This window comes from Cheilinus undulatus, linkage group 8, assembly GCF_018320785.1.
Source record: "Cheilinus undulatus linkage group 8, ASM1832078v1, whole genome shotgun sequence".
NCBI lineage: Eukaryota > Metazoa > Chordata > Actinopteri > Labriformes > Labridae > Cheilinus > Cheilinus undulatus.
Genome location: NC_054872.1, coordinates 45,587,830 through 45,613,950, shown reverse-complemented (window position 1 = coordinate 45,613,950; position 26,121 = coordinate 45,587,830). Strand labels below are relative to the sequence as shown.

The 26,121-nt window shown below is 38.4% G+C and overlaps 2 protein-coding genes across 2 annotated transcripts in view; one reads left to right on the top strand and one right to left on the bottom strand.

The window, feature by feature from the left end:
* The window catches only part of vwdel (von Willebrand factor D and EGF domains-like), a 41,496-nt gene extending 23,843 nt beyond the window's left edge, over nucleotides 1-17,653 (top strand). Inside the window, exons 16-31 of the mRNA XM_041793473.1 lie at nucleotides 1,091-1,205; nucleotides 1,979-2,235; nucleotides 3,368-3,587; nucleotides 4,177-4,314; nucleotides 5,991-6,194; nucleotides 6,419-6,844; nucleotides 7,512-7,607; nucleotides 7,792-7,887; nucleotides 8,005-8,100; nucleotides 9,175-9,270; nucleotides 11,638-11,733; nucleotides 12,728-12,823; nucleotides 12,899-12,994; nucleotides 13,390-13,485; nucleotides 14,560-14,657; nucleotides 16,410-17,653. Coding sequence (XP_041649407.1) covers nucleotides 1,091-1,205; nucleotides 1,979-2,235; nucleotides 3,368-3,587; nucleotides 4,177-4,314; nucleotides 5,991-6,194; nucleotides 6,419-6,844; nucleotides 7,512-7,607; nucleotides 7,792-7,887; nucleotides 8,005-8,100; nucleotides 9,175-9,270; nucleotides 11,638-11,733; nucleotides 12,728-12,823; nucleotides 12,899-12,994; nucleotides 13,390-13,485; nucleotides 14,560-14,657; nucleotides 16,410-16,424 — 2,241 coding nt within the window. The 3' untranslated portion in view covers nucleotides 16,425-17,653. The remainder of the gene's footprint in view (nucleotides 1-1,090; nucleotides 1,206-1,978; nucleotides 2,236-3,367; nucleotides 3,588-4,176; nucleotides 4,315-5,990; nucleotides 6,195-6,418; nucleotides 6,845-7,511; nucleotides 7,608-7,791; nucleotides 7,888-8,004; nucleotides 8,101-9,174; nucleotides 9,271-11,637; nucleotides 11,734-12,727; nucleotides 12,824-12,898; nucleotides 12,995-13,389; nucleotides 13,486-14,559; nucleotides 14,658-16,409) is intronic.
* Nucleotides 17,654-19,349: 1,696 nt separating this feature from the next.
* On the bottom strand, nucleotides 19,350-23,544 carry vwde (von Willebrand factor D and EGF domains). The gene is made up of 5 exons (XM_041793046.1): nucleotides 23,186-23,544; nucleotides 22,674-22,769; nucleotides 21,463-21,567; nucleotides 20,036-20,131; nucleotides 19,350-19,647 (listed from the first exon to the last, which is right to left on the bottom strand). Exons 1-5 carry the CDS (start codon nucleotides 23,403-23,405, stop codon nucleotides 19,535-19,537), a joined length of 630 nt encoding a protein of 209 aa, XP_041648980.1. The 5' UTR covers nucleotides 23,406-23,544; the 3' UTR covers nucleotides 19,350-19,534.
* Nucleotides 23,545-26,121: the final 2,577 nt, after the last annotated feature.

Below are 26,121 nucleotides of genomic sequence, written 5' to 3'. Positions count from 1 at the left end.
TTTGATGAAATAAGTTGCAATTTATCTGAATATTCCTCAATTATTGCAAATGTTTAGAAATCAGTACAAAATGAGTATAAAATGCCTTTCCAGGAAAACCCAAATTATATTCAGTGCTGTGTATGAACTGTTTGAAGTAGCAGCTACTGATATTGAGTAGTATAGCAAAGGAAATGTATGTTTTTCTCTTCTGAATTTGTATTGTAAAACAGAGGCCTGTAGATGACTGTGTCTAAGAAGTATAGACCTGTTTTTACGAGGACAAGACAAGGCAGTTTCTCACTGAGAATTCCAAAAAGGATTAAGGTTTTTTCAGACATTTTCCTCTACATCATTCCTGATAATTGTCTGGAAAAAAAGACATTATTACAGCAAATACAGTGAAAGATCAACAGTGTTGATTTAAAACTTATACAAAACCCGTTTGGGAATCTTTATGGGTGTAATCCTGTTTTTGGGCTAAATATTTGACTGGATTTAGATTGTGTGTTCTCTTTCTGATGCAGCAGGACTGTTGATGGAATATTCTGATCAGTTTAGTACAGGAGAGCTGCTAATGTTGAGCTGTGTGGATTTTGTTGTTGATGGTTTGTAGCCTGACAAATGCATTAATCGTGGCGATTTTATGATCAGATTCCTGAGAATCAGATCTCATGGTGGTGTATTACATGCTGTATTTACATTTTGTAAATAACTGAATATTTTTTTAAAAATCCACCTTTCCATTGGGCTCTTGGATTTTGAACGGATGATGTAGATGTAATTTTTGTAATAGTATAGTCATTTTTTGAATGTCTAAATTGTATACACATTTTTGTTATTCCAACCATTACAACCCTTGATCATGCAGTTTTAAACTGTAGTAATTCCAGTTAGTGTGATGTGAAAGGTTTCCTTAAACACAGGAAAAAATTTGTTTTCTGTAGTAGTTTCTTCAACACTGGCCTTGTCTTGGTCTGCTTTTTTCTTTCTACGTTATAGTTCACTGAGCTGTAGTCTGCAAAAAGCATGTTTAGAGTAGTAAAAGTAGTTTGTTCTAAAGAGAAAATAAACACTTAGAACACATTTCTTTATTTTCTTTGGTTCCCAGGAGAAAACCTGCAACATTGAGGGTCTGTGTTACAGCGAGGGGGAGTCCAATCCCAGCAGCCCTTGTCTCACATGCCGCCCTGACTCATCCAAACACACCTGGTCTATAGCAGAGAGTATGTACCTCACTGTTTCTCTCCTGGTTTGTCTCACAGCTCCTTTATAACGTCATAAACAGAAGTAATGTCAACTGAACTTGACACAAAGTGAGGCTGAAAAAGTTTTCCATTTGTCACATCCTGACTACAGCTGAGGTTGGCTAGCCTTCACTGAGGTTCCTTTCTCTCGCTCTGGGCTGTTGTGATAATTTGTCAGCAGCTCTGTGCAGATTGAAGTCATTGAAGTTGTTCAATCCTCAGGCGCTGATATGAGGACAGCTTACCTCATTGTTACACTTTCAGACCAACTTTGCTTCTTCAACTTAAAGTAGGTCAAACGCTGCTCGGCTCACTTTAGAAGAAATGACAGGAAGTGTTGCTTTGACTTTACTGAAGTTGAATCTCTGATCTCAGTGATAACGGCAGGATACGGTGTGGATTATTGATTAGGCTTCTCACAGATGAAACTCTTTTTCATGCATGCAGTCAATGAATTATTCATCCATATATTTAAAACTAGAGACTGATTGGTGCTGAGCATCTTCAGGCCTAACATTTAAACATAGAACCAGTCTTCTATTGTCAAACATGAGAGCTTCATCTGTTTAGATAAGATGTCCCCAGAAAGCTGAGAAAATGTAGGACAAACAGACAGAATAAGGCAGTTAACAAAGCTTAAGAAATTATAAAAATATAAAGACATTAAAACTGGTCTAATATTTTTGTGTGCACTGAGTAACTCTTTTTGTTTGTTCAATCTCTAACATAAAATCTCTGTTGTGTCCCATCAGAGAACGAGCCCCCAGCCCTTCAGTCTTTGCCGCCTCACCTTCAGTCCTTCGAAGGAGAAAATTTTATTTATCAGATCCAGGCTCAGGACCCTGAAGGCTCTGCTGTACTCTTCAGCCTGGAATCAGGTCCTGAAGGTGCTACTCTGTCCCCAGCTGGGCTGCTGATGTGGACGGCCACAGCTAAAACTCCAGACACACACACCTTCCAGTTTATTGTGATAGACGACTGTAATGCTGAGACCAGGTCGTCAGTACAGGTAAAACTGGCTTTATTGTGCCCAAACAGATGATACATTACAGTTTTATGCCTAATAAGTAGTTTACAATACTTTTTTTAATGGCCACTTAGACCGTGAGAAACTCAGGTAACCTAGATCTTAGGGATGCATGATTAGAACTGAACCATTAGGTTCTAATTATTTAAAAAAAATCTATTTTGCTCTAGCTATGACTCTGATTAAACTGTGCAATATGTTGGTGCTGTTCTTTCTAATATTTTTTTCAAGATTTAAAAATTGCAAGACCTTTACACCACCTAATATATATATATATATATATATATATATTTTTTTTTTTTTTTTTTTTTTTTTTAACCGTAAAAGGTTTTTTTAGAACTGATTTTAGTGCAGCAGTTGGCTTTTTCCTGCTTTTCCAGCACAAACTACATTTAAGATTCAAGAAGACCACTCTGGACAGAATAGTAGAATCTTGGAGGCTTTCTTTTTGGTGTTACATGAACTATGGTTGCTCTCAAATATCAAAACTATCTACACTACCCCTAAGGAACATTTTTTGTACATCTAGCAATACTGCAGAGGCCAACATACAAGCTCTAGAAAATAATAAAAGAAAATACATAAAACATCAGGGGGCACACTAAAGTGATTAAAGAAGACATGGCGATAAATAATGTAAATAAATATCATGATGAGCAACTGAAGACTCTAATGGTTGGCAAAAGGTTTAGTCAGTGTGTTTATTATGCCTGTAGCTTTTGTTTTCTAATTGAAATAATTGTATGCATCCCTCCACCAGAGGGCGCTGATAGCCTGTCGTCGTTTCCTCATGGCTGCTCTCTGTCTCAGAGACCTCTTGAGGAGGCTGTCAGTCAATGCAAAAGAGGAAAAGCAAAAAAAGCCTGAATACTAAATGGTAGATTGTGTGTTTATTTACTCTAACCTGTGCAAAAAGTGTTGTTGTCCACTGACAGTTTCTTGTGGTCTTACATAAATAATCTTTTTTCTTTTACCAGTCTTTTCTCAGCATGAAGTAATTCAAGAATTAAACAATTCATAGTGTTTTGAATGCCAAACATTATTTTCACATGACTTTTGATCCTGTTGCTCAGACTTAAACTTAAATAAAGCAGCATTTTCCTCCTTCCATCAGGTGTCTGTTCACTCCTGTGACTGTCTTAACGGCGCTTCCTGTGTGACCAATGTCAACCTCCCTGCTGGCAGTGGGGAGTACCGCTGTGCTTGTCTGGAGGGCTTTAAAGGTGAAAGGTGTGAGGTAGACATTGATGACTGTAAACCGAATCCCTGCAGACTGGGACGATGCATTGACGGACCCAACTCCTTCTCATGTATCTGCCCACCTGGAATGACTGGTAAGGATCAATCTGCAGCTCTTCTTTCAAAAGTGCTCAAAGCAGAAGGCTCAGGAGGGATTTGCTTTAGAAGTGGATTCCTTTTCTGCAGTGCTTCACTTTAAAGAGATATTAAGAGGCCAGATAACATTAATTCTCCTGCAGAATTAAGGCCAACCTTCAGGAAACTTTTAAACAACTTTGGTCTAACTTTTTACTACTCCAGTTATAAAGGGCAATGGTGATATCTATGAAATATGTGATATGTCTACAGTAGTCATTGACAGTATTTATATAAACAGACACAATAAAAACACCTCCCATTTCTACTATAAGCGTTTTTTAAAGATTTTCTTTTATTAAAAGGACCATAATGCACTGAAACAACTTTAAATTGTGAGATTACATTGTTGGTCTTATTTGTGAAGAAGCACAGAAGAAGAAGCACTGCAGTTGCATGTCTCTTGATCAGTCATCTTGGTCATCATTAGCAAGGCAATCTGGAAATTTGCTGTCAACTTCTTAACAATTCTTTCCTCAATGCCTTTTTCTTTTAGATTATTTCAAAGGGTTTCCATTTTATTTATACTTGAGTTGTGTTTGCTTTCAGGCCGCACATGTAGAGAAGATATAGACGAGTGTGCTTCTCAGCCTTGTTCTCCTGGAGTGGGCTGTAACAACACCCTGGGCTCCTTCATCTGTGGAGTCTGCTCGCTAGGATACAGTGGAGATGGAAGAACCTGCACACGTAAGTCTTTTATTTTAACTTGTTATTCTGAGGAGACAAAGTTTAATTTTCCTCCAGTTCAGAACTGTAGTTTTAAGCTAATTTTCCTGAACAGGAGTAAGTAGTAAAGTTGTAGGGAACTTCTTTTTTTCAGATTTTTCTCCTTGAGAGGCTTTCTGACCAAAAGTACCCATATTTTTTAGTTCTGAGATCTTCTCTCTTAGTTACTAATTCGGACAACTATAGCTACCTGGGCACAATTTTCGACGGCTCTCTGAGGTTTTCCTCCATCAACGAGGAGATCCTCAAGAAATGCCATCAGAGACAATATGAACTCGGGAAGCTGAGATTCTTTGGGATAAATAAAAATATCCTAATGACTTTTTACCATTCCATTCAATCAGCCTGCAAAACCGGACACACCCACATTCTGTCAATGAAGTTCGCTCTAAAATCATTGGTCATCCTGTTAGAATTCTGTCTGTTCACTGTGAACAGATCCTGAACTGCTCTCAGCATCCTTCAAGATCCCTCACATGTTCTTCACTCTGTGTTTGGGTGGCTACCTTCAGGTTGTAAACTGCTTTGTCCAGGCTGCAGGACAGAAAGAAGAAGGAGAGCTACCATTGTCACCACAGCAGTCCAGCTCCTGAACTCTAATCCCTCTTTACTCCAGTGTCAGATTGATGCTCTGTCCCACAAAAGACAGTTGTCCTCCTGTACTGACTGCACATAGCACTAAAATGCTGAGCATCGTGGGGCAGTACCTCACATGCTTTTTTAAATGTATTTTATTTCTTGCATTTTGCACATGTTGTGTGTCATCTTGTGTTTCTGTCCATGTTGCAGCTCTCTGCCTTTTAATTGTCCATCAGGTAAAAATGAATTGTTTTTAATTGAATTGAATTAAATTGAATGTGGTTTCTGTGGCTCATTGTTGTCTGTATTTCCACCAGCTGCTAAAGCCTTGGAAAAACATGGGAATCAGACATTATGACACAGCCAGGTTGCATTAAGACATAGTAAATCAATACGATTATGCTTTATCTTTAACTTATAGTTACATTTGATCTGTTAAATATTATAATATTTAACAGATCAAATGTAATAGTGAGATTTTTCTAAGCAGAAGCTGTACTTTTACTTTTAATTGTAATGCCAATAATCCAGATTTATAAATTGTTGGCAGAGTCATGACCTATTTACCAGTCAGAAATGTTTAGCACTCCAGCTCCTATCCTTATAGTTCTTAGGCCTTTGACAAAGTACTATCCCTGAGCAGAGACTATTCAAGGGGTAGATTCTTTACCCCAGAACAAAATTTAGACCCTGGTTCCTCCAGTTGAAAAGGAAAGAATCCATCAAAAGATCTTCGGTTCCTTGAGAAAGTTTCTGTGGTTGAAAAGCACCTTTAGTGAGTATCTATAGCAGAGTTTGTCTCAATGTTTTGGACAACAAAGGAACTCTGTGGTAGAGATGAAGAAGCTGCATCAGGCTTCAGATGCATGGACATCACTTGTTAGAAAAAACTAAATAATTATTTTCTTTCATAGTATATGTTATAGACATGTTAATTTGCTAATTTATAGAATTATACTGTACATCTGCTGATTCCTGCTTTCACACATAGATTCAAATTTTTGTCCATTTTAAGTTTTTATTTTCTATCCTTTGTTTATGTATTCATGGTAACCCAGAATCTCCAGTCAAACCAGTGACCACACCAGTGAGAGTTTCATCATTTCCTCAGAGGCCCAAACCCTTGGGCCCGTCACCATGCTCCAGGCGGCCGTGTCACCCAGGGGTTCAGTGTTTTGAGAGCACCCATGTCTCAGCAGGGTTTGTCTGTGGACCATGTCCTCTTGGCCTCCATGGAAATGGGCAGATATGCACAGCAACAGGTGAGAATGAAGCGATTCTGTCACATCAGGGATGATAAATGTTAGGTTTTAGGACAATCATGACTGGATTTTGTAGTTTGTGTTTTTGAACTGCAAAAAATGTAGTTATACCCATAAAGACTGATTGTAAGTTGAATAACTTAAGCGATTTTTATGATTTACTGAAAGACCAAAGGTTTTTGGTAGATTTTAAGTCATATCCTCTAACTTTCAGTATTTTACAGGTCAGGTCACCAATGGAGCAGATGGTCATATTCATATCCACAAATCAAATTCCAGCAGAGAAACCACTCCCACCTCCTCTTCATCATCTCCCACCTCACCCAGACGACCACTCCCTGAGAGGAGGAGTAGACCTGAGACCACCATCTCCAGTATCAGGAGGACATCTTTCGGTGACAGGAGGACCACAATAATGCCACACAATCAGACAGTGACTAGAGTGTTTACCCCCACCGTCCACAGAAATCAGCCCAGCGGGATGGAGCCAAACCCTGACCTAACCACAGGGACTCGATGGGGGTCTCAGTATGTGACCTGTGCTGACTCTCCTTGCTTCCCCGGTGTTCCCTGTGAGCCAACCATCACAGGCTCCTTCAGGTGTGGACGCTGCCCTTATGGATACACTGGAGATGGAGTTACATGTAAAGGTATGTAGGGCAGGAGGATATGAACCATAATCATATCTCTGTATTTTTTAGTTGAAACCAACTCAGTTAACCACACTTTATTTCTCTAAATTTTTACTAAGAAATAATGACAGCAAAGTCAGTGTGTAGTCAAATCCACATGGGCCAAAGGGCAAATGTCACATGGACCCTTTTATTAACAGACAGCTGCATGATGTCAATGTGAGATGATCACACATTGAGCCTGAATACATTCATGTCTTTCTCATTCAATCTCCTCCCCTTCTGCATCCATACACCACTGTATTTAGGCTTTCCACTGATCAAAGCAGTGCAGTAGGTCTTCTTCAGATAGTTGACTCACAACCTATGTCATTCTTTTTTTAACTTCTGACACAGACTCATAGCGTGTTCCTTTAAGCTTATATTTGATCTTAGGACAAAGGAGAAAGTCACAGGATGCTAGATGAGGAGAATAGGGAGGGTGATCAAGCACTGTGATTTGTTTTTGTGCCAGAAACTGCTTTACTGAGAGCTCAGTACGAGCAAGCACGTTGTCCTTACAGAGTATAGAGTATACAGTTACAAAGTATATTTAATAAAGAGATAAATGTAGCTTTTTATGCAGTGCATCAACATATAGTCACATAATTGTCTAACTTTATGTAAACTCCTGTTTTGACTCTAGCTGTGTGCAGGTATCAGTGTGGGAGGAACATGGAGTGCTCTCTGCCCAACACCTGCACCTGTAAGGAAGGCTACACCGGATACAGCTGTCATATTGGTGAGAGGGAGAGCAGTTTGACTGGTTCATTTAATTAATTTTAATCACTCTGGCATAAAGATCTGTAACTCCCACAGTTTGAAAACATCAGACCTTGGAGTCCTCTTTCATGGCACATTACTGTTTAATCACGTCTGCAGAGTTGACTCATTAGTCTCGCAGTCTGACTTCTCTTCTCTTCCAGCTGTGTGTCGACCCGACTGTAAGAACCAGGGGAAGTGTGTGAAACCAAACGTGTGTGAGTGTCCTTTAGGCTACAGTGGGCCCACCTGTGAGGAAGGTAACCTGGTGTCATAATCACAGCTTTTTTATGCTGCTAAACACACTTATACAAATCATAAAGCTAATACTTGTTAATATTATTTTTATTATCACTTTGCCCTTTGTTGATTTAAAGCAAGCTGTGAGCCTCCCTGTCAACATGGAGGCACCTGTCTGGCTAGAAACCTGTGTACCTGCCCTTATGGCTATGTGGGACCACGATGTGAAATCAGTAAGCTCTTCAAGTATTTTTTTACATTTTATAATGTGCTTTCAATTTACAGTGAAGTGGAAAGATGGAGTAAGAATTTCTGTATCATTTAATGTGACACAAAACAACTAAAATAAAACAGTCTGGCTCAAGCATGTATCAAAGTCTCCATCAGTGTAGGATAAACCAAGTGAAAAGATAAATAATTTATCCATTTCTATGTGATTAAATATAAAGTACAAAAGCCAAGCTTGCAGTAGTACCATAATCTGGGGAGAAATGTAAACCTGGCCTAAAAAAAACACAGAAATAACACATTTGCTCCCAGCCACGGGTCCCGGCTGCCCTAGGTCAGGGGTCAGAAGATCTCGTGGGGGGTGGGTGGGGTGGGCTGGGGGGGGTTACAGGGCTCTGTCTGCTCTGAGTTTGTGACAATTAGATTAAAACAAATTTCTCGAAATCACAAGACACATAATCAGTATTTCATACATACATCTATTGGCAAGAAAAAGTATGTACAAGCCTATTTAGTTGGGATTTTATTAGTGAAGATTATTAGAATTTGTTAAATTTTTCCATGTGGGTCCGAAGGGGACTCAGCCTTTTCTTAGACCCGAGTTGGGAACCATTGCAGTATATCAGGCTATTTCACAGATAAAAATGCAATGTATGTATTTATTATTTAAACCATGAGCCAGGTAATCACCTGATTTTTATTTTTATTGATAGATAAATGAAGATGCTGCACAAATGTATACTCCAAAAATGTGGTGTTATGTGTTTTATTTCATGGTTAGACAGAGGAAATACTTCCTGTTTCCTCCTGTTGCTAAACTAAGGTAATCACCTGCACGCTCTAGGTTAGGCACATAAACATTAGAGTGGCAACCGCCTTTATTCACCTCTCAGCATGAAATCAAATGTGCATATATCCCTGAACTTTTTTGATATGTTTTGCCATGACAACATGCACTTTAAATAATCAGTCAATGATATGTTACACATTCAGCACATTTTTCAAAATAAAGTTTTGATCTCTTTGAACTGTGAGGATAAATTTAGTGGAAAAGTGTGACATTTGTGTATCTGTTTCAGTGGTGTGTAACAGGCACTGTGAAAATGGAGGCGAGTGTGTTTCTCCTGACGTGTGCAAATGCAAACCTGGCTGGTACGGACCAACATGCAACTCAGGTACAGTATAACACCTGAAAACGTGTTCACACACTGCAGCTAGAAACTGTGTCTGTCACTGATAGGTAGTTAAAAATTCTAAAGGTACAGTATGTAGAGTTTTCTAACACACATGTCTACATTGATTTAAAATATGACTACTCACAGTTATATATAAATATGTTTGGTTGAGTATGTACATCATCTCAAGCATTTTCTTTCAGTCTTCAAAGCCACAGAAATTTGGAATTTTTATTGTTGTGAGTCACAAGGTTATTATAGTAAACTAAAACTAACTAAATAACTAAAACTAAAATATAAAAATCATTTTGGTTAACTAAAACTAAATAAAAACTAAGCTTTCAAAAAAAAAACCCAAAAACTAACTAAAACTAAATTCTGTGCTTAGAAAACTAATATTAAATTAAATGAAAGACAAAATCTCCTTAGTATTAGTCTTTAATGACTGAAATGTATGCTCAAGCCTGGAGAGAGTAAAATCCCCTGATTTGATTGGAGAAGACTTCACATAGTGGTAATTTTTTGGTCTTAAGTTGTATAGAAACATCCAAATTGAATAAATGAAATGAAAAGTGATGAGCCCAGGTGGATGTCGCCCCTGACAGGTATCAGAAATTGCTGAAAAGACTAAAACTAAAACTTAGAAAAACTAAACTAAAACAAAGCATTTTTGCAGAAGAAAAACTAAACTAATGAATGAATAAATGAAACTTTTATTTCCCCGGAGGGAATTTGTCTTGCACAGAGAGCTTATAAAACACAAACTACAAAAGACAACAGCAACCACACAGGACAACATATAATAACATGAACAGCAAAACTAAAACTAAAAATACTTGTAATAAATAATGATGTAAAAATACAGCATTAAGCATCGCATGATACTATGTGAGCCAGATCAGATGTCGGGTCTTTAAAATGCAGAGTGTCAAGTTCATATTGTGTGCTCAGAGTTTATTCAACAGCTGGATGCTCCGTGGTACAAAGGATGTGATGCCTCTTTTAGTCCTCATTTTGGGCATCCTGTACCTGCATCCTGAGTTTAAGAGTTCAAATTCAGACCAGAGGGGATGCTGTGAGTCTGCTGTGATCTTGTTGGCCAGAGTCAGTGTGTGTCGCTCAGTCAAAGAAGTGATGCCACACATCTGTTCTCCTGTTATTTTTGTGCCTATTTTGACTATCTTGTCTGTCTTGTCTTTTGTTCTGTAGAGACAATGCTCCTCCCCAGCACTGGATACAAAAAATTAAGACACTTTCAATAAAGCTTTTATAAAACAGTTTCAGCATGGTGCGGTCCACATTAAAGCTCCTCAGTTTCCTTAAAAAAATACAGACGCTGTTGAGCCTTTGCAAATCTTGAATTCGTGTTAGCATTCCATGTCAGTTTGTTGTCAATTATTGTACCCAGATACTTGTATTCTTGCACAGATTCAATGGCAGAATTATTAATGACCACAGGGGTAAATAATTGATTGGTTTTTCTAAAATCGATTATCATTTCTTTAGTCTTCTTTGTGTTTAAAATCAATGAGTTATCAATGCACCAGTTGTAGAAGTGATTTATCTCGGCTCTGTAGCTACTCTCAGAGTTTTTATCATTTAAAAGTCCAATCAGAGCAACATCATCAGCAAACCTGATTAGTGTACAACTGTCCTGCTCACTGATGCAGTCATTGGTGTGTGTGTGAACAAAAGAGGTAAAAGGACACAACCCTGTGGCACCCCAGTGCTAGTGCCGATTAAAGTTGACTGTTGTCCATTGATTTTTACAAACTGTTGCCTGTTTGTTAGGAAATTAAACTAAACTAGCAACCTAGCAGGAAAAGCTAATTAAAACTAAACTGAAATGTAAAACACAAGGAAAAAGAAAATGAAAACTTATATAAAAACAAGTACTATTAGAATTTAAAACCTTGGTGAGTTGTGTCTTTTGCTCATGGCCACTCCACAGGAGCCATGACAGACACAGCATGTGCTCTGCTGGTGATCCTAGCAAGGCTTTGTAAGGATTTGCAAATCTGGAAGGCCACTTTTAACATTTTTTCCCTCATTTTGTGAAATACATAATAGAAACCAAATCAGCATTTTTAAATCAACAGCTTCCTCAATTCAAAACAAGAAGCATGCAGCAGAAGTGAGCAGAGCTGACCATGTTTCTCTTCTCAAACATTTTAATTTTCAATTTATGTACTATGCATTTAAGTCAGACTTGACTTCTGTATAAGCCTCAATGTTGTCAGAGTTTCCATGAAATACAATAATTCTGGTATCATGCCAAAGTTTTTTACAGCAAAGAATCAAAGAAAAACTTAAAATAGAAAAGTTATATCTGTATGCTGTCTAAATGTGCCTCTGCCTCTGTCACAGCTCTCTGTAACCCATTCTGTCTGAATGGAGGAACCTGCATAAGGCCTAACATCTGCTCCTGTCCCAGTGGTTTCTATGGCTCTCAGTGTCAAATTGGTAAGACTATGGCAAAAACATGTCATTTACAGTTAAACAGAGGATTTTACAGAAAACAATGCAATGCTTTTTCAATGAAAGCTGCAAGAAGATGGGCCAGTCACAGAGTCTCCTTAGTGTAGCATCAAGGTTAAAAAGTGATACAGGACTGCTGGTAGTGGCTTTCAGAAACTCTGATTTAATCAGTCAACCTTTGCTTAGATAAAAAAAAAATACTGTTTTTGAGTGTTACCCTTCAATTCATTTTAAATGTCTGGTAAATGTTTAAGAAAATTGTGTTTTCAAGAGTTAAACATATGTTTATAAAGGTTCGCTAACCCTGCAAACCTTAAAACCTTTATAGCAGGAGTCTGTTGCACCTCAGCCCCTTTACAGTTAGTCAGTGCTCTCAGAAAAGGACCAGAAATATACGTGGATATTTCAATGGATTCTTTCTCACAGACACAGGCACAGTGTGGGTCAAACTGTTGGTCTTTTGCACCTTATTAAATTGTAAAAAGTGACTCATATGCTACAGTGTCTTCTTTATGTTTGCTTGTATAGGAGAATCTGTTGAAATATACTTGAATTCAAAAACCTTTCTTTGTTTTTAGTTTGTGAAATGGTAAAGACAGAGGAAGGCATGCTAAGTAGCTTCATTGTGGTGCAGAGGTTAGCAGGAAAGGTCTCTCTGTGTGGAGGCTGCATGTTCTCCCTGTGCATGTGTGGGTTCTCTCTGTGTACTCAGATATTTCTGTAACTGAAAATGCAATGATGGGTTGCAGTGAAGAGGGTTTGTCTACACCTACAGTTTACTGATCTCTGCAGCAGACATGACCTCACCTCATTTTATACTCACTGTTCAGAGTACAGACCTCACAAAGAGGTTTATATTTCTATTAACAGTTCACAGTCTGAGACATAAATGGGTCAGTGTTCATGAGTCTGATTTATATTTCACTCAGCCATGATGTCTCCAGATATCATCCCACTGTAATGCTGATGTGTTTTTCAGCTGTATGCAACCCTCCCTGTAAGAATGGAGGTCAGTGTATGAGGAACAATGTGTGCTCCTGCCCTGAAGGCTACACGGGAAAACGCTGTCAGAAGAGTGAGTATGAACAGGTAACATGTAACAAGGGTTTTAGAAATGTGGTATTTAAATGTGTTAATAAATGTGTTTCAGGTGTTTGTGAGCCGATGTGCATGAACAAAGGCAAGTGTGTGGGACCCAACACATGCTCCTGTGCTTCAGGATGGAGAGGGAGGAGGTGTAATATACGTGAGTGACTCCATAAGTTACTTATAAACCCCAATTTACATCACAGTTAGTTATCGTGCAGTGGTATGCTTCAGTTCATGTAGATTAATATTAGTTAGTAACACAACAGAGCTAGGTTGGAAAACAATATCAATATCCAACTCAAACCTTTAAAGGATAAAGTTTAGTCCTTTTCATTGAATTTTAAAAGACACTCCCCTGATTGTGGATGAAAAAAAACTAATGCAGTGGATGAAAGACACTTTAGTATAGGAATTTTTTCTTTTATGTGAGTTTTTCTATGGCTTTACTTCTACCTGGAAGGTAAATAGGGCAGTTTGGTATCCCTTTGCCAACAATGAATTTCCAGGCTGTTGTGGACTGTAGTTATGCCTCCCTCTCTTTTCTCATTGTAGCTGTCTGCCTGCAAAAGTGTAAAAATGGCGGCGAATGTTTGGGACCAAATACCTGCCACTGTCCCACCGGCTGGGAAGGTCTTCAGTGTCAAACACGTGAGTTTATTTATGAGAAAATAATGCAGGTTAGAAGTTTTATTTTTACCATTCTGTTTTTGATTTTCTGGATACATGGTCAAAGACATTTCAGCCTGATATACACTCACTGGCCACTTTATTAGGTACACCTTGATGGTACGGGGTTGGACCCCCTTTTACCCTCAGAACTGCCTTAATTCTTCGTGGCATAGTTTCAACAAGATGTTGGAAATATTTCTTAGAGATTTTGGCCCGTATTGACATGGTAGCATCATGCAGTTGCTGCAGATTTGTCAGCTGAACATCCATGATGCAAATCTCCTGTTCCACCACATCCCTAACCTTGCAGAGCAGATGGATACAACCATTTCCGTGTTTCTCACTGGTGAATCCATCTTTCAAAGCTCTTGTCTAAACTGTTTTGGCCTGGTTAGAAAGTGACAGGACCAATGAGCGACGAGGGGCAGGACTTTTGGTCGCGGTAGAATTGTGACGTAAGTAAGCAACAACAGGCCTGTATGAATTATGGCAGAAGACATTTGCATGGATACTGCTAAAGCGCCAGTTGTATCAGAAGTTGATGACATTTCTTTGTTAAAATAAGAACAAAGAACAGCAGTGAGTTGTTTTCTTTTCAAAAACGACAAAAAGTCGTGTACTGACATGTCTACAGTTGCCATGGTTCGCGTTATGCAGATCTCTATGGAGTTTACTCCTCAGTAGTGGCTACGTCACGTGTTTTGTTGCTCTGATTGGCCTGTAAAGATGTGACAGGCAGAACGTTCATGCATGCATCCCAAATGCTGTGTATGAGAGGTTTTCTAGATGGATATGTCACATAAATCTCCTTTCTTCTCTATTCTGATGTTTGGTTTAGACTTCAGCAAGTCGTCTTGCCCACGTTTTCATGCCTAAATGCATTGAGTTAGCGCCATGTGATTGGCTGATTAGCTATTTCTGTTAACAAGCAATTGACCAGGTTTACCTAATAAAGTGGCCGGTGAATTTTTTGTTGTCATCTACAAAGCCATAATGCAGTCATAAATATTATCTCATATTAAAAAGATCCTGTTGTATTGATTCCCTTCCTAGCGGTTTGTAAACAGAGGTGTCTGAATGGAGGAAGGTGTGTCCTCCCTGACTACTGCCACTGTCGAAAAGGCTTCAAAGGACTCACCTGTGCAATGAAGGTCAGTCATGGAACCCTACCCGATATTATCATCATCATTGTCAACATCATCATTTTGATTGTGTTTTATAATCTTAAAATGTTGGGTTCTCCTCATTTAAAATGGTTTTAACTTACACAGGAAAAAATTACAATAACAGAATGTATATCAAACCAGCAAGAATAATACTTAGGGATAACTGTTACACACTGAGGTGAAATGATTCAAGATTGCTGATGCAAATTCTCTCAGAGAAATAAGTGTCAGTCTTAAGAGTATGTCTGCATATCTGGAACATAAAAGCTAAAAGCAGAATTTCCTTTTTCAGAGTAAACCTGTGGAACCTAAAGCATTACACAGACAATAGAGGGAGTTTGGTAGGGCCCAGTGGACCGTCAGCAAAGATGGTGTATGTGCAATAAGAGATTTACATTTTTAAAGAAAACGGATTTTATTACACCTGCATACAAAAGAAAGCCAGCCAACTTTCTTATCAAAGAAGAGGCAAACAACTCCATGCTGACCATCCTGTTGATGGCAGCCTCGCAGTCATGATGGTAGTTCTGACACACTTTTGACTGGCATTTCTTGTGCTTTCTCTCAACAAAAAGGGTACAATAATAGAGTTTTACAGCAACTTTTTCAGTAGTGTTGAATTAGAACAGGATTGTCTTGTCCAGAATGCAGATGAGCAGGGAAAATTTGGGACGAAGGATCTCCAGTTATGAATCTAAGAGTAGACTGATGGACAGGGTGTAGGGATTTTAGGGTGGGAGCAGCTGCACAGCTGTAGATGCTATTACCCTAATCCAGGTCTGAACACCTCAGTAAGGCTTCTGCTACAGTAAACAGGGAATGTAAGTCTGTTTCTGTACAAGAAACCCAAGTTTTTGCAAAGCTTGCTGATGAGATTATATGTGGTGTTTGGATGTAAATGTTTCATTGAGCCACATTTTAAAAATATGTATACACAGTTACCCTTTAAGATTATTACCATCTGGTGTGGTTGCATGTAGACTAATGAGTGGCCACTATTGCCTCAAATGAAAGCATACATTTTGTTCAACAGGATATTGAAAGAGTTTTAACTTCTTCGCAGCAGGCTGTACAGTCAACAAATCAATACAAAATCATGATGGATGACTGTCATCACTGATTAAATTGCTGTGTACCCTTTAGAACCCCTTTTTGTTGATGGGAAAAACCTAATTTAATACTTATAGCTTTTACGGCCTTTACCAAAAGTAATCCTGGAACCATTTACATACAGGCCAGTTTTTTGTATGAGACAGCCATGATCAACTGTGTCCTAAGCCTTTAACAAATCATTTAAAAAGCATCGCGGTGCCTCTCTTTGTCTATGTTAGAAATAAACCCATTAACAGATGATTTGAATGCATGCATCTTTGTACCTAGATAAGGGAAGGACAAGATTGCATTAATGATTTCATGACATGACACACTGAAAAATCCAGTTGTCATTGCATAATCATACATTTGGAAAACTGTTTTTCATTGTTTCTCTTGGACAGAGGGCTGACTTTATTTCCCTCCTGAAGGCTAATATGATCTGTGGTGATTTGTAGAAGTCTATGAACTACAGTAGACCTTGTAACAAAATCACAAGATAATTCTCTTTTTTTAGAGAAGACATTTAGGTCTTACATAAGCACTAAACACACTGTGAACAACTTGTGTCAAAAGTAATCATCTTTAGATATGTTAACAGATGTGTAATCTATTTACCATGGATTTCTGCTTGTATCTTCACAGGCATCACAGGTATGATGGCCAAGATATGCTGAACAGGATGAAAGAAGCTACAAAATGCACAAGGCAAGAAGAGAGCACCAGAAAGTGTTGTGTATTTGTGAGAGAGATTGTGTGCGTGTTTGTGAAATTGGCTTGGGTGAGTGGCTCTGTGCACATTTGAAGGCCAACAGAGGGACATGATGTATTGCACTTGTCTGTTCGTCCCTGTAAATCACTACCTCAAGGCTGAAAGAGACACACATCTGTTAGACACATCTGCAGTGATACAGAGATTTTATACAGAGATGTGATACTGCACAGTAGTATAAGTAAAGACTAATGAATCAGTGCTAGTGATGATTCATTCATACGCTGTGGATTATGAGGAAGCTTTTAGTGTTATGTTTCACACAGTTAGCCAATTTACTATAGCCTGGTTTAACTTTTACCAAACAGATGTGCACTGTTAGTTAATTATGATAAAATGCAAGTTTGATTCACTAACTGCCTTATTTAGTTGGTACCTATAAGTTACTTATTCTAGACTGAAAACATTAATATAAATCTGTTGAAATTCTGCGTATTTTTGTTTTCTTTCCTTAAATATTGTTTGATTTTGCCCTGTTTAAGTTATGGACTGTTGTACATTTACACTGATATTAAATACACTCACAAGCCACTTCATTAGGTACATCTGTTCAACTGCTCATTAATGCAAATATCTTATCAGTCAATCACATGAGAGTGAACAATGCATTTTTTATGCATTTATTTTAGAGAGGAGGTCAGTGGATGAAGTCAGAAATAGGGATGAAAGATTGGGGAAGAGACATGAGGGAAAGGAGCTGCAGGCTGGACTTGAACCCAGCGTGCATGGGGTGTGACCTAACTGCTAAGCCATCTGTGCCCTATTGTTTGCCTTTCTATGAGCATGACGAATCAGGTCATTCTCCCCTGACCTCTGCCACCAACAAGGCATTTTGGCCTGCTCACCGGATATCTGCTCTGTTTTTCACCATTCTTAGTAAATCAGAGAGATAGTTGGGTGTGAAAATCCCAGTTGATTGACAGGTTGTGAAATACTTAAACCAGCCTGTCTGGCACCAACAACCATGGCACGACCAAAGTCACATAAATCACCTTTCTAACCCATTCTAATGCATAATATGAACATCAACAGATCATCTCAGTAATGGACTGGGATTAAAAAAAAAAAAGCCCTGGTATATGCAACTCACCAGCCCTTTGAAAAAAACGTGTAACACTGAACACAAATGATGCATAACACAATCATTATATTCCCTGATGTTTGCCTGGACAGCAGTTTTTCAACCGATAATGAACTTTTCCAGGAAGGTAATAATACAAATTGGTTTGCATGTTAGCATAAGGGCAAAAATTAAAGGGAAGGTTCGGAAAATTCCTCCTCTGGCTCAGTCATTCCCAACCTTTTTTCCTTGGAGCCCCCCATCTTTATTTAATGAATGCAAGCCCCCCATGACCTACATGAAAGAAAAATCAATTCAAGCTGTCAAAAATCCTCACAAATTTTAATTATTCCATTAACAAAACCCAAAAGAAATATGTTCACGTGCTATTCCTACTTCATGGTTTGAATCCCGATTAGACAAGGTCTCTTTGTGTGGAGTTTGCATGTTTTCCCAGTGCATGCGTTCTCAGACAGAAATGTCTAAACTATGGGACAGGGACCAAATGTAGCCTGTTATCTCATTTTAATTGGCCCACACAAATTATAGACATAAAATGAAATAAGGCCCAAAATTGAAACATGAAACTTGTGCTTGACTGCATTGTACTTTTTAGTTTTAGCAAAAGATGATGCTATCTTGCTAATCCTGTAAACAAACATTTTGACAAGAAGAATTTATCTCTGTGTTTTTGAGACAAAACTGTAAATGATAAACACTGGAAACCAAAAATAATAGTGATATATTGCACTGATGGGCTGGAGCCAGGACCTCCTGATATCTGATGGCCTCCCCAAAACCCTTAAAATGATTTGCTATTTACCTTTAACTTAAACTAGCATATTTTAACCTACATTATATTGTTTTTACTTAAATATTCTCAAGGTTAGGTCTATGAAAATGGCCCCACTCTCTGTATGTGTTTATGCATTCGGCCCTTAGTAGAAAAGTTTGGTTACCCCTGGTCTCAGGCTTCCCCCCACTGACCAAATACATGCTCTTTGGGTTAACTGGAGCATCTTAACTGACCATAGGTGTGAGTTTAAGTGTGCAAGGTTGTCTCTTTATGTCACCCCTTGATTGACTGGCAACCAGTCCAGGGTATCCTGCCTTTTTCCCAATGGCAGCTGAGATTGGCTCCAGCACCCCACGATCCTCAACAGTACGAGCGGTGTAGATAATGGATGAATGTATGTTTTTCTTACCAAAATGCCTTGGAATTCATTTTTTCCTCTACCCTTCCCTTTAGTTCTTCTGTACCCCAATTCATTTTCTTTCATTTTCTTTTCGCCCAGTTTTGCACGAACTTAGGCAAATCTCAGTTGTTTTTGGCTTTATCAATAACCTATTCAAGTCAAAGTACTAAAAAATAAGTAAACAGACCTTTTCACCATGTGTAGTAATGAGCCTTTCTTACTGACCTGAATGGCCAATAGGCAGTCGGACCCTCTCGCAATTACCCAAATTCCAGAGGACCAGTCCATCAATGGACCACTTTGCCAATGCCAAAATGAAGTGATTGCTGCCATATGATTGACTGATTAGATATTTGCATTGATGAGCAGCTAAATTGGTGTACTAATGAAATGGTCAGTGAGTGTATATGTATGGAAGTAATGAGATCTTGTTGGGAGTTCTTGCTTTTTAAAAGAATCTGTCACAAGTATTCAGTGTTTTCTATGCGACATTAACCCACTCTTACAATAAAGAAACATACATTTTTCACTTTTGTTTTGTAAATGAGTTCTGATAATGCACAGCATTCACTGTTTTATTCATTAATGTCAAAAATACAGTACATACTTTTATACAGTCAGATGAGAACATTATCCTGGTTCATTGTTTCTTTTAAAAAGCATAACAAATTATACAGTAAAAAATGTTTAAAACCGTCATTGTAACTGTTCCTCATTGACTTTTGACCCCAACAGTGTCACACTAGTGGGACTTTTTTCTCTCGTCACAGTGAGGGCCAGAGAAAGGGGGGCGACAGCGGCATTTGTTGGGAGCAATGCACTTCCCTCCATTCAGACATGGCTTGGAGCACACAGCTACAGCCGAGACAAAAACAGACAAAAGAAACAGAGACAGCAAAAGTGTAAATCATTGTGAAACCTGAGGAACGAGTAAATGAGGGTGGGAGCTTATAAATCTCAACACCACAAATCCAGCTGCTGCTGTTTTGTGTATCTGCAGCTGTTTCCATGTCTGACTTTTATCACATCTGGATAAACATGGAGCTGCTGAAAGATCTCCTTAGCAAATTTAGAGTGCATCTTATATCATTCTAGGCAAACTGATATCTTTAAATGATTTTATGAGGAAATTTGGTCATAATTTACAGGGCTGGAAGGTAATAATGAGACAAAAGAAATTGTTCTAGTAAAGTGCATTGATGCATGCTGAAGTGTTTTGTCTTTGAGATCAGTCTGAACTCACCAGTATGGCAGGCGCCACCCAGCCATCCCTCCGGACAGCTGCAGATTCCTGGAGCCACACAGAGTCCCCCGTTCCTGCAGCCTTGAGGACAGATCGCTGCATGGGAAACAAACCACAGAGAGATATTCACAGCATGCCAGGTAGAAAACTTTATTTATAGGAGACAGGGTTGCTCTTTCAACAAACACTACTAGGAGTAGTTGGAGCAAGAGTAAACATGTTGGAGAATTAGTCAGTAGTTTCTCTTATAAAGAGTTAGCATAGAAGATCAATACTCCTCACATATATTTTTTGTGCAAAATATCTAACCTCTACCAGAGGTCAGATATTTTGATGGTAGACTGGAAGTGTGGAACCAGCTTGCATGTGTCTTTCAAAGTTGGAAAATCTGCCCACCAACATGGAAGGCTGCCAAATCACATACGTATTATATCTCCCTGTAAATTCTTACAAAACTCAAGCCTGGTGTGGGAAATGAATCGATTTCAACATTTCAACTTATCTGTGGAAAATCTAGTTTTTAAAAAAGGTTAGCTGGTTCGAAATGCCACATCAGAATTAGAAATATTTTGACCATTTGTGCCCCAGCTCACTTTCCCTCCCTCTCCTCATCAAACATTAATACACACATGCTTTTGAGCAGGTGTGTTGTGAAGAGTGGAGGAGATTTTCTGACTATGCAGCGTTTTTCCAGGGTGGCCTACATCTCTCAACCATTTAAGCCTTTTTATTTTCATTATCCACATAAGATCAGCTTTCACAATCAATATATAATACATCAATGTCTTTTTTTTCCTCTACTCCTCACGTACATGTTGCAGTATTAATGAGGAAAGAAAATCAACCATTCGGTTTGAAAAACAATCAAATATGTTTTTAGTTGAAAATAACAGGCCCTACCCAGAGCATTAAAATGACAAACTTAGTTTTAAAAAGGGTTTTAGGTGCTGGGCTATTGATTAAAAAATAATTTGAAACATTCTTATATTAGCTTACTAGCTTCTTAGCTGTAGTTCTGCATTAAAGCCTATGAGTCTTACAGGTCGACTACAATTAGGATTTAGAAAATCAGCACGGCTAAATGTCTCACAAAAAAACAAACACTAACTGCAGGAAAGGATGAAAGTGTTTCTCTCAGTTCTCTACTTTACCCAAGGTTTGAGTAAACAGATTAGGAATTTGCCAAATGTAACCTGCAATTTGACAGCAAGCATGTCTCAATCATAATTCACAGGTTGTTAATATGAATGTAACCCCATACTGAGTACTGCTTCCTGTCTTGGGTGCAACATGAAACTGGAAAAGAATTTAAAATGTTTATAGTAGGTGTTTGCTGCTGATGAACGGCTGCAGCTGAGAGGGCAGCTCCATTTGGCGACTTTGACCCGTGGTGTTAATGGGGTAATTAGATTCGGCTATAAACAGACCTTCTTGGCATTTTGAGCCGCTCCAGCTTGAGGGGCAGATGCACTTGGCTACTCCATTGACTGCTGAGCATTCACCTCCGTTCCAGCATCCGCCATCACAAGTCACTGCCAACAGACACACAGAGATCACACAGCATCAGCAGAGGTGGTAATGACTTTACCTGTCCTGTCCTAAATCACAGAACACTGTAAAATGTTAAGACTAAACAACAGTAACTGTATATTTATTATTTCGAGAGTTATGTTTTATCTTCTCCAAGTGTAATCAACATTATTCCTATCTAAAGCAGTGCTTCACAAACTTTTTGAGAGGTTGCACATCAAAAATTCCTGCAAATACCTTTGAGACTACAAAAAGTCAGGAACGAAATACAGAAGCCTTAAAAAGGTGTCTGGAAAAATGACAAAAATTAACTTATGTCAGAAAAGCAGTGAAATCTAAATAAAATGAGATAAGTTGAAATCTTGGGAAAACAGTAACACTTAACAGATTATTGCAAGAAAATGGAGCAAAGTAAAATGCATGGATCTATGTCCACATAGGACTTTCAAAACAAATATAACATGGTTCTAGTTTCTATTCTAGTCCATTCTGGGTTCTTTGCCCTGTGGCCCTCTATGGGGGTCACAACCTCAAGTTTAGACACAGTAATCTAAATAAAAATCCAAAGTTTTCCACACTTAGGATACAAAACAATATTTTATAACATAAAATACTAACATTTTATCCTGGTATAATTACATTTATTGCTGAGGAATGCATCCAAAACTATTTGTAAAAACCACATTATGTTTGATACACCTTTTTTCTTAACAATATAAGACATGGACCTCTCTTTTTCTGTTGCCTTTCAGCAAATTATAAGCAAACAGAGGCTTAGCCTCTTTGTTCACGAGCTGCAGTACTTTCAGGCAAGTTGGAAGCAATATGGTACGTATCATATTAAAAGGACAAGCATTTATTTCTTGGAGTGTATGGTTGTCATTTACGGTATTATTGAAAAACAAGTAAAAAGAATTAGTAGAAGAATGACAGAAAACGCAGACTGATATCCAGACTCGTAAGTCCCTGGTCTGTCTTGGCAAAGATCCGTTAAAAGTAGACAGCTTGCAAACCTCCTGTGGTTTTTAAATCTATAGACTACCAGCTTGTTTTCAAAAGCTGGAAACAAACTGGAAATTTTCTTTAAAAATGCACTGCTATTACTCACCTTTGTGACAGTATCTTCCTCCATATCCGGGAGGACATCTGCATTTTCCTGGGCGAAGACAAACTCCACCATTCTTGCATTTGGGATAACAGTTGGCTGCATTCACCAAATGAAACACAACATGACATTACTGTTGAAATACTTATGTTCAAAGTGTTAATCTTAAAATGCATCCAAACATTTATGTCTAATAATCAAGTCTCCTTTTGCAATATCTATGCTTGAATCTTTGTAAACTTCCTCCAGCATTAAATCCACATAAATCATAATAAAGCAGCCAAGAGGAAACACATGGCACTTTTTTGTCCATGTGCTTTGTAGTCCAATCAAAATGCACAGATGCACGCCTATTATTGCAGTTCTAGCCACAAATAAAGTAGGCTAATGTAAAGAATGCAATGCATTTAACTTGATAATGCAGGCAGGTTTTAATGTAGCTTTTTAAATAAATATACCAACTCTACAACGTAAATAAACACAAATATTAACGCAGAAAAAGTTTGTTACATCACCATACTGGCAGGTCTCCCCTTCGTATCCTCTAGAGCAGAAACAAGTGTTATTTCTGATGCAAATTCCTGCATGTTGGCACGGTGGGTCGCACGTCGCTTTGGGGTCAAAAATGAACCCGATCGCGACCCCCCGGGGCGCGTCCGAACCTGCGGAGCAGACGCCAAGAAGAGCCGTAAAGGAAGCAAAGAGGACCGCTGAACCGAGACCCTTGAAACCCATGTTTGGTGTTTGGATTTATCTCTCAACTGGGGAGAGGAATGAGCAGAAACACAGGCGGTGGGATGGACGTAGACACAGCTGAGATCTCCGAACAGGAGAGGAGATCTGCTCATGTCGCCCCCGCTGTTTGACACGGAGGAACTACAGCCAGGTTAGAGCGGGGGGAGGAAGCTGGGTGGGGCGGGTAGAGTTTACCGGGGAATGGTGCTTACTAATGTGGAGGTTTGGGTGTGTGGTAAATGCTGAAAGTGGCAGCAAGTGAGCAAATATTGGTTCAGGTAAGTTATAGCAAATATAAATCCAAAACCTGAACCTCACAACAATTTTCTAAATCCTAACGGTTAATTGAGCTTTTAGCTAGCAAGCTAACGTTAGCTTAGTTGGAGGTAAATTAACGGTAGCTTTCTCTGGTTATAGCTCTCAGTGGGTGATGGGGAAAAACAGCAAAACGAATACCCAAAAAAATAGTAATTACCCCGTAGAATAAACTACCAATTGTTTTGCGGACTTGAAACAAGGCCGTGAATCCAACAAAATAGCTCTAGCAAACGAGCTAGCTAGCCGGTCGCTCGGCGTTGCCATTGACCGCATAAGAACGAGACAGCTTTTATAGAACAAATAAACCAACAAAGTATGTTTTCACTGTAACTGCGGCTAAATTAAGAACGCTAACTAGAGTTTATCTTCACTGGAAAGCCCAAAGTTAAACATTAAATTGGAGAAATTTACACTAACTTACTCGCATAAAAATACGGTTGATGATTCTGTATATTCTGTCTTTTGTCTAATCAGAATTCTTCTGGACTGGCTGTTAGCTAACAACTTTGGTTTGATAACTTATAACTTTTATCAACAGGTGGACAAAGTTGGAAACTAACTGCATTTAAGCACAGCTTCATTTTTTACCTTTGTACTTAAGTGCATTTCAGAGCTGGTACTTTTTTACTTTTACTTGAGTAAAGGAGTTGAATCAATATTTCTACTTTTACCGGAGTACTTTCTCTCATGTATCTGTACTTCTGCTTTAATACAGAATGTGAGGACCATTGCCACCTCTGCAGATGGGTAATTCTATCAGATATGGCTGGGCAATTAATCTAAAATTAGATTAAATCGCAATTTGGCCTGCTGCAATTTTCAAATCGTAAGAAGTGCAATATTTCTTTGACCTGAAATTTGTGTCGAAATACCAGTTTAAACATTTTCCAGCAGAGATGTGATGCATGACATATGTAATAATTCAAGTGCATTTTTTTTACAATAGTATAGAAAAAATCCTACCCTCTATTTTTTTTGTACTTTTTTCTTATTAAACATAGTGATGACAAAAACCATTCAAAGCAATAATTCATATCCAATTTGCAATACCAGCCAAAATCATCAGAATTAGACACTTTGAAAGAATTGTTCAGCCTTTGTTTAGGAATATAAGAAAGTTAAGGGATACTTGCATTCCAAATTGCAGTTGCAGTAATGGGGGGAAAAAAATCACAATTAGATTATTTTCCAAAATAATTCAGCCCTACTATCAGATAATACAAGTAAAGGATTTGCAACCAGAAAATCGGAATATGTACCTTCATTAAATTAAGTTCATATCAATCCTTGCGGGTACTTTGTTTTGTATTCACCCAGGTTGTGTGTATGAATATATTCCTGTCTTCATTCAAAATGGCAAAACACTGGAGAGCTCACTTGAAGTTTGCAAAAAACTCCACACGAAAGCCAAGCAGGCTTCTGTCTAGCCTCTCTGCAATAAGCCTAGATCGGTGAAAGTAATGCAGTGATGGTTGTCCTTCTTGGATCATTGTTTCATCTCCCCGCAGGATCCTTGGAGCTCAGCAGAGCGACCATTGGGTTCTTGGTTACCTCTCTTCCCAAGGCCTTTCTCCCCCGATTGCCCAGTTTGGCCCAACGGCAGCTAGCTTATAGAAGAGTCCTGGTTACACCAAACTTCTTCCTTTTGAGAGTTATGGAGGCCACTGTGCTCTTGGGAACCCTAAATGCAGCAGATTTTGTTGTAGCCTCTCCTTCTGTGCCTTGCAACCATCTTGTCTTTGAGCTCTGCAGGCAGTTCCTTTGACCTCATGGCTTGGTTTTTGCTCTGATATGCACAGGTGGACTTCAGTCAAGGTGTAGAAACATCTCATTAAAGAGCTACATTTCAAGTGTTGTTGCAAAAGGTCAGAGTACTTATGTGAATGGGCTATTTCAGTTCTATTTTTAATAAATTTACAGACATTTCTAAAATTGTGTTTTCACATTTTCATGAAGTGAAATACTTGGTGTAGAATAATGCAATAAAAAATAAATTAAATAATTGTAGCATGAGGCCGTGACATAAAAATGAAAAAGTGAAGGGGGTTTAATACCTCTAGAATGAAATTTATGTTAAAACAGCTTTTCTGTGAATTATTTCATGTCTATCTTATTATGTATTTCTATGTTATGTTGTTATTTATTCTTGCAATATAATGAGCTCTGTTGCCTGGTTTTGATAAGGGGCCAGATTTATGCCAATATTGTAAAATGTTTTACAGGTACATTCAAATTATTAATAAGGGACAAACAGATTTGTAAATTAGGGCAGATTTATCTGCATGGCTTTAGACCTTGAAAGGAAAGTAAGAGTGTGTACAGTTTTTTATTAGGTTGAAATAATCTTCATATTAGTGCTAACTCTTCATGTCTGGTGTGTGAAGGTTTTAACTGTTTT

Coding starts and splice junctions, on each gene's coding strand:
- vwde (XM_041793046.1), bottom strand. CDS start 23,405: ATGGGTTTCAAGGGTCTCGGTTCAGCGGTCCTCTTTGCTTCCTTTACG. Junction 22,770..23,185: donor AGGGGAGACCTGCCAGTATG/GTGATGTAACAA, acceptor TGGTGAATGCAG/CCAACTGTTATCCCAAATGC. Junction 20,132..21,462: donor CGGCTCAAAATGCCAAGAAG/GTCTGTTTATAG, acceptor TTTCCCATGCAG/CGATCTGTCCTCAAGGCTGC.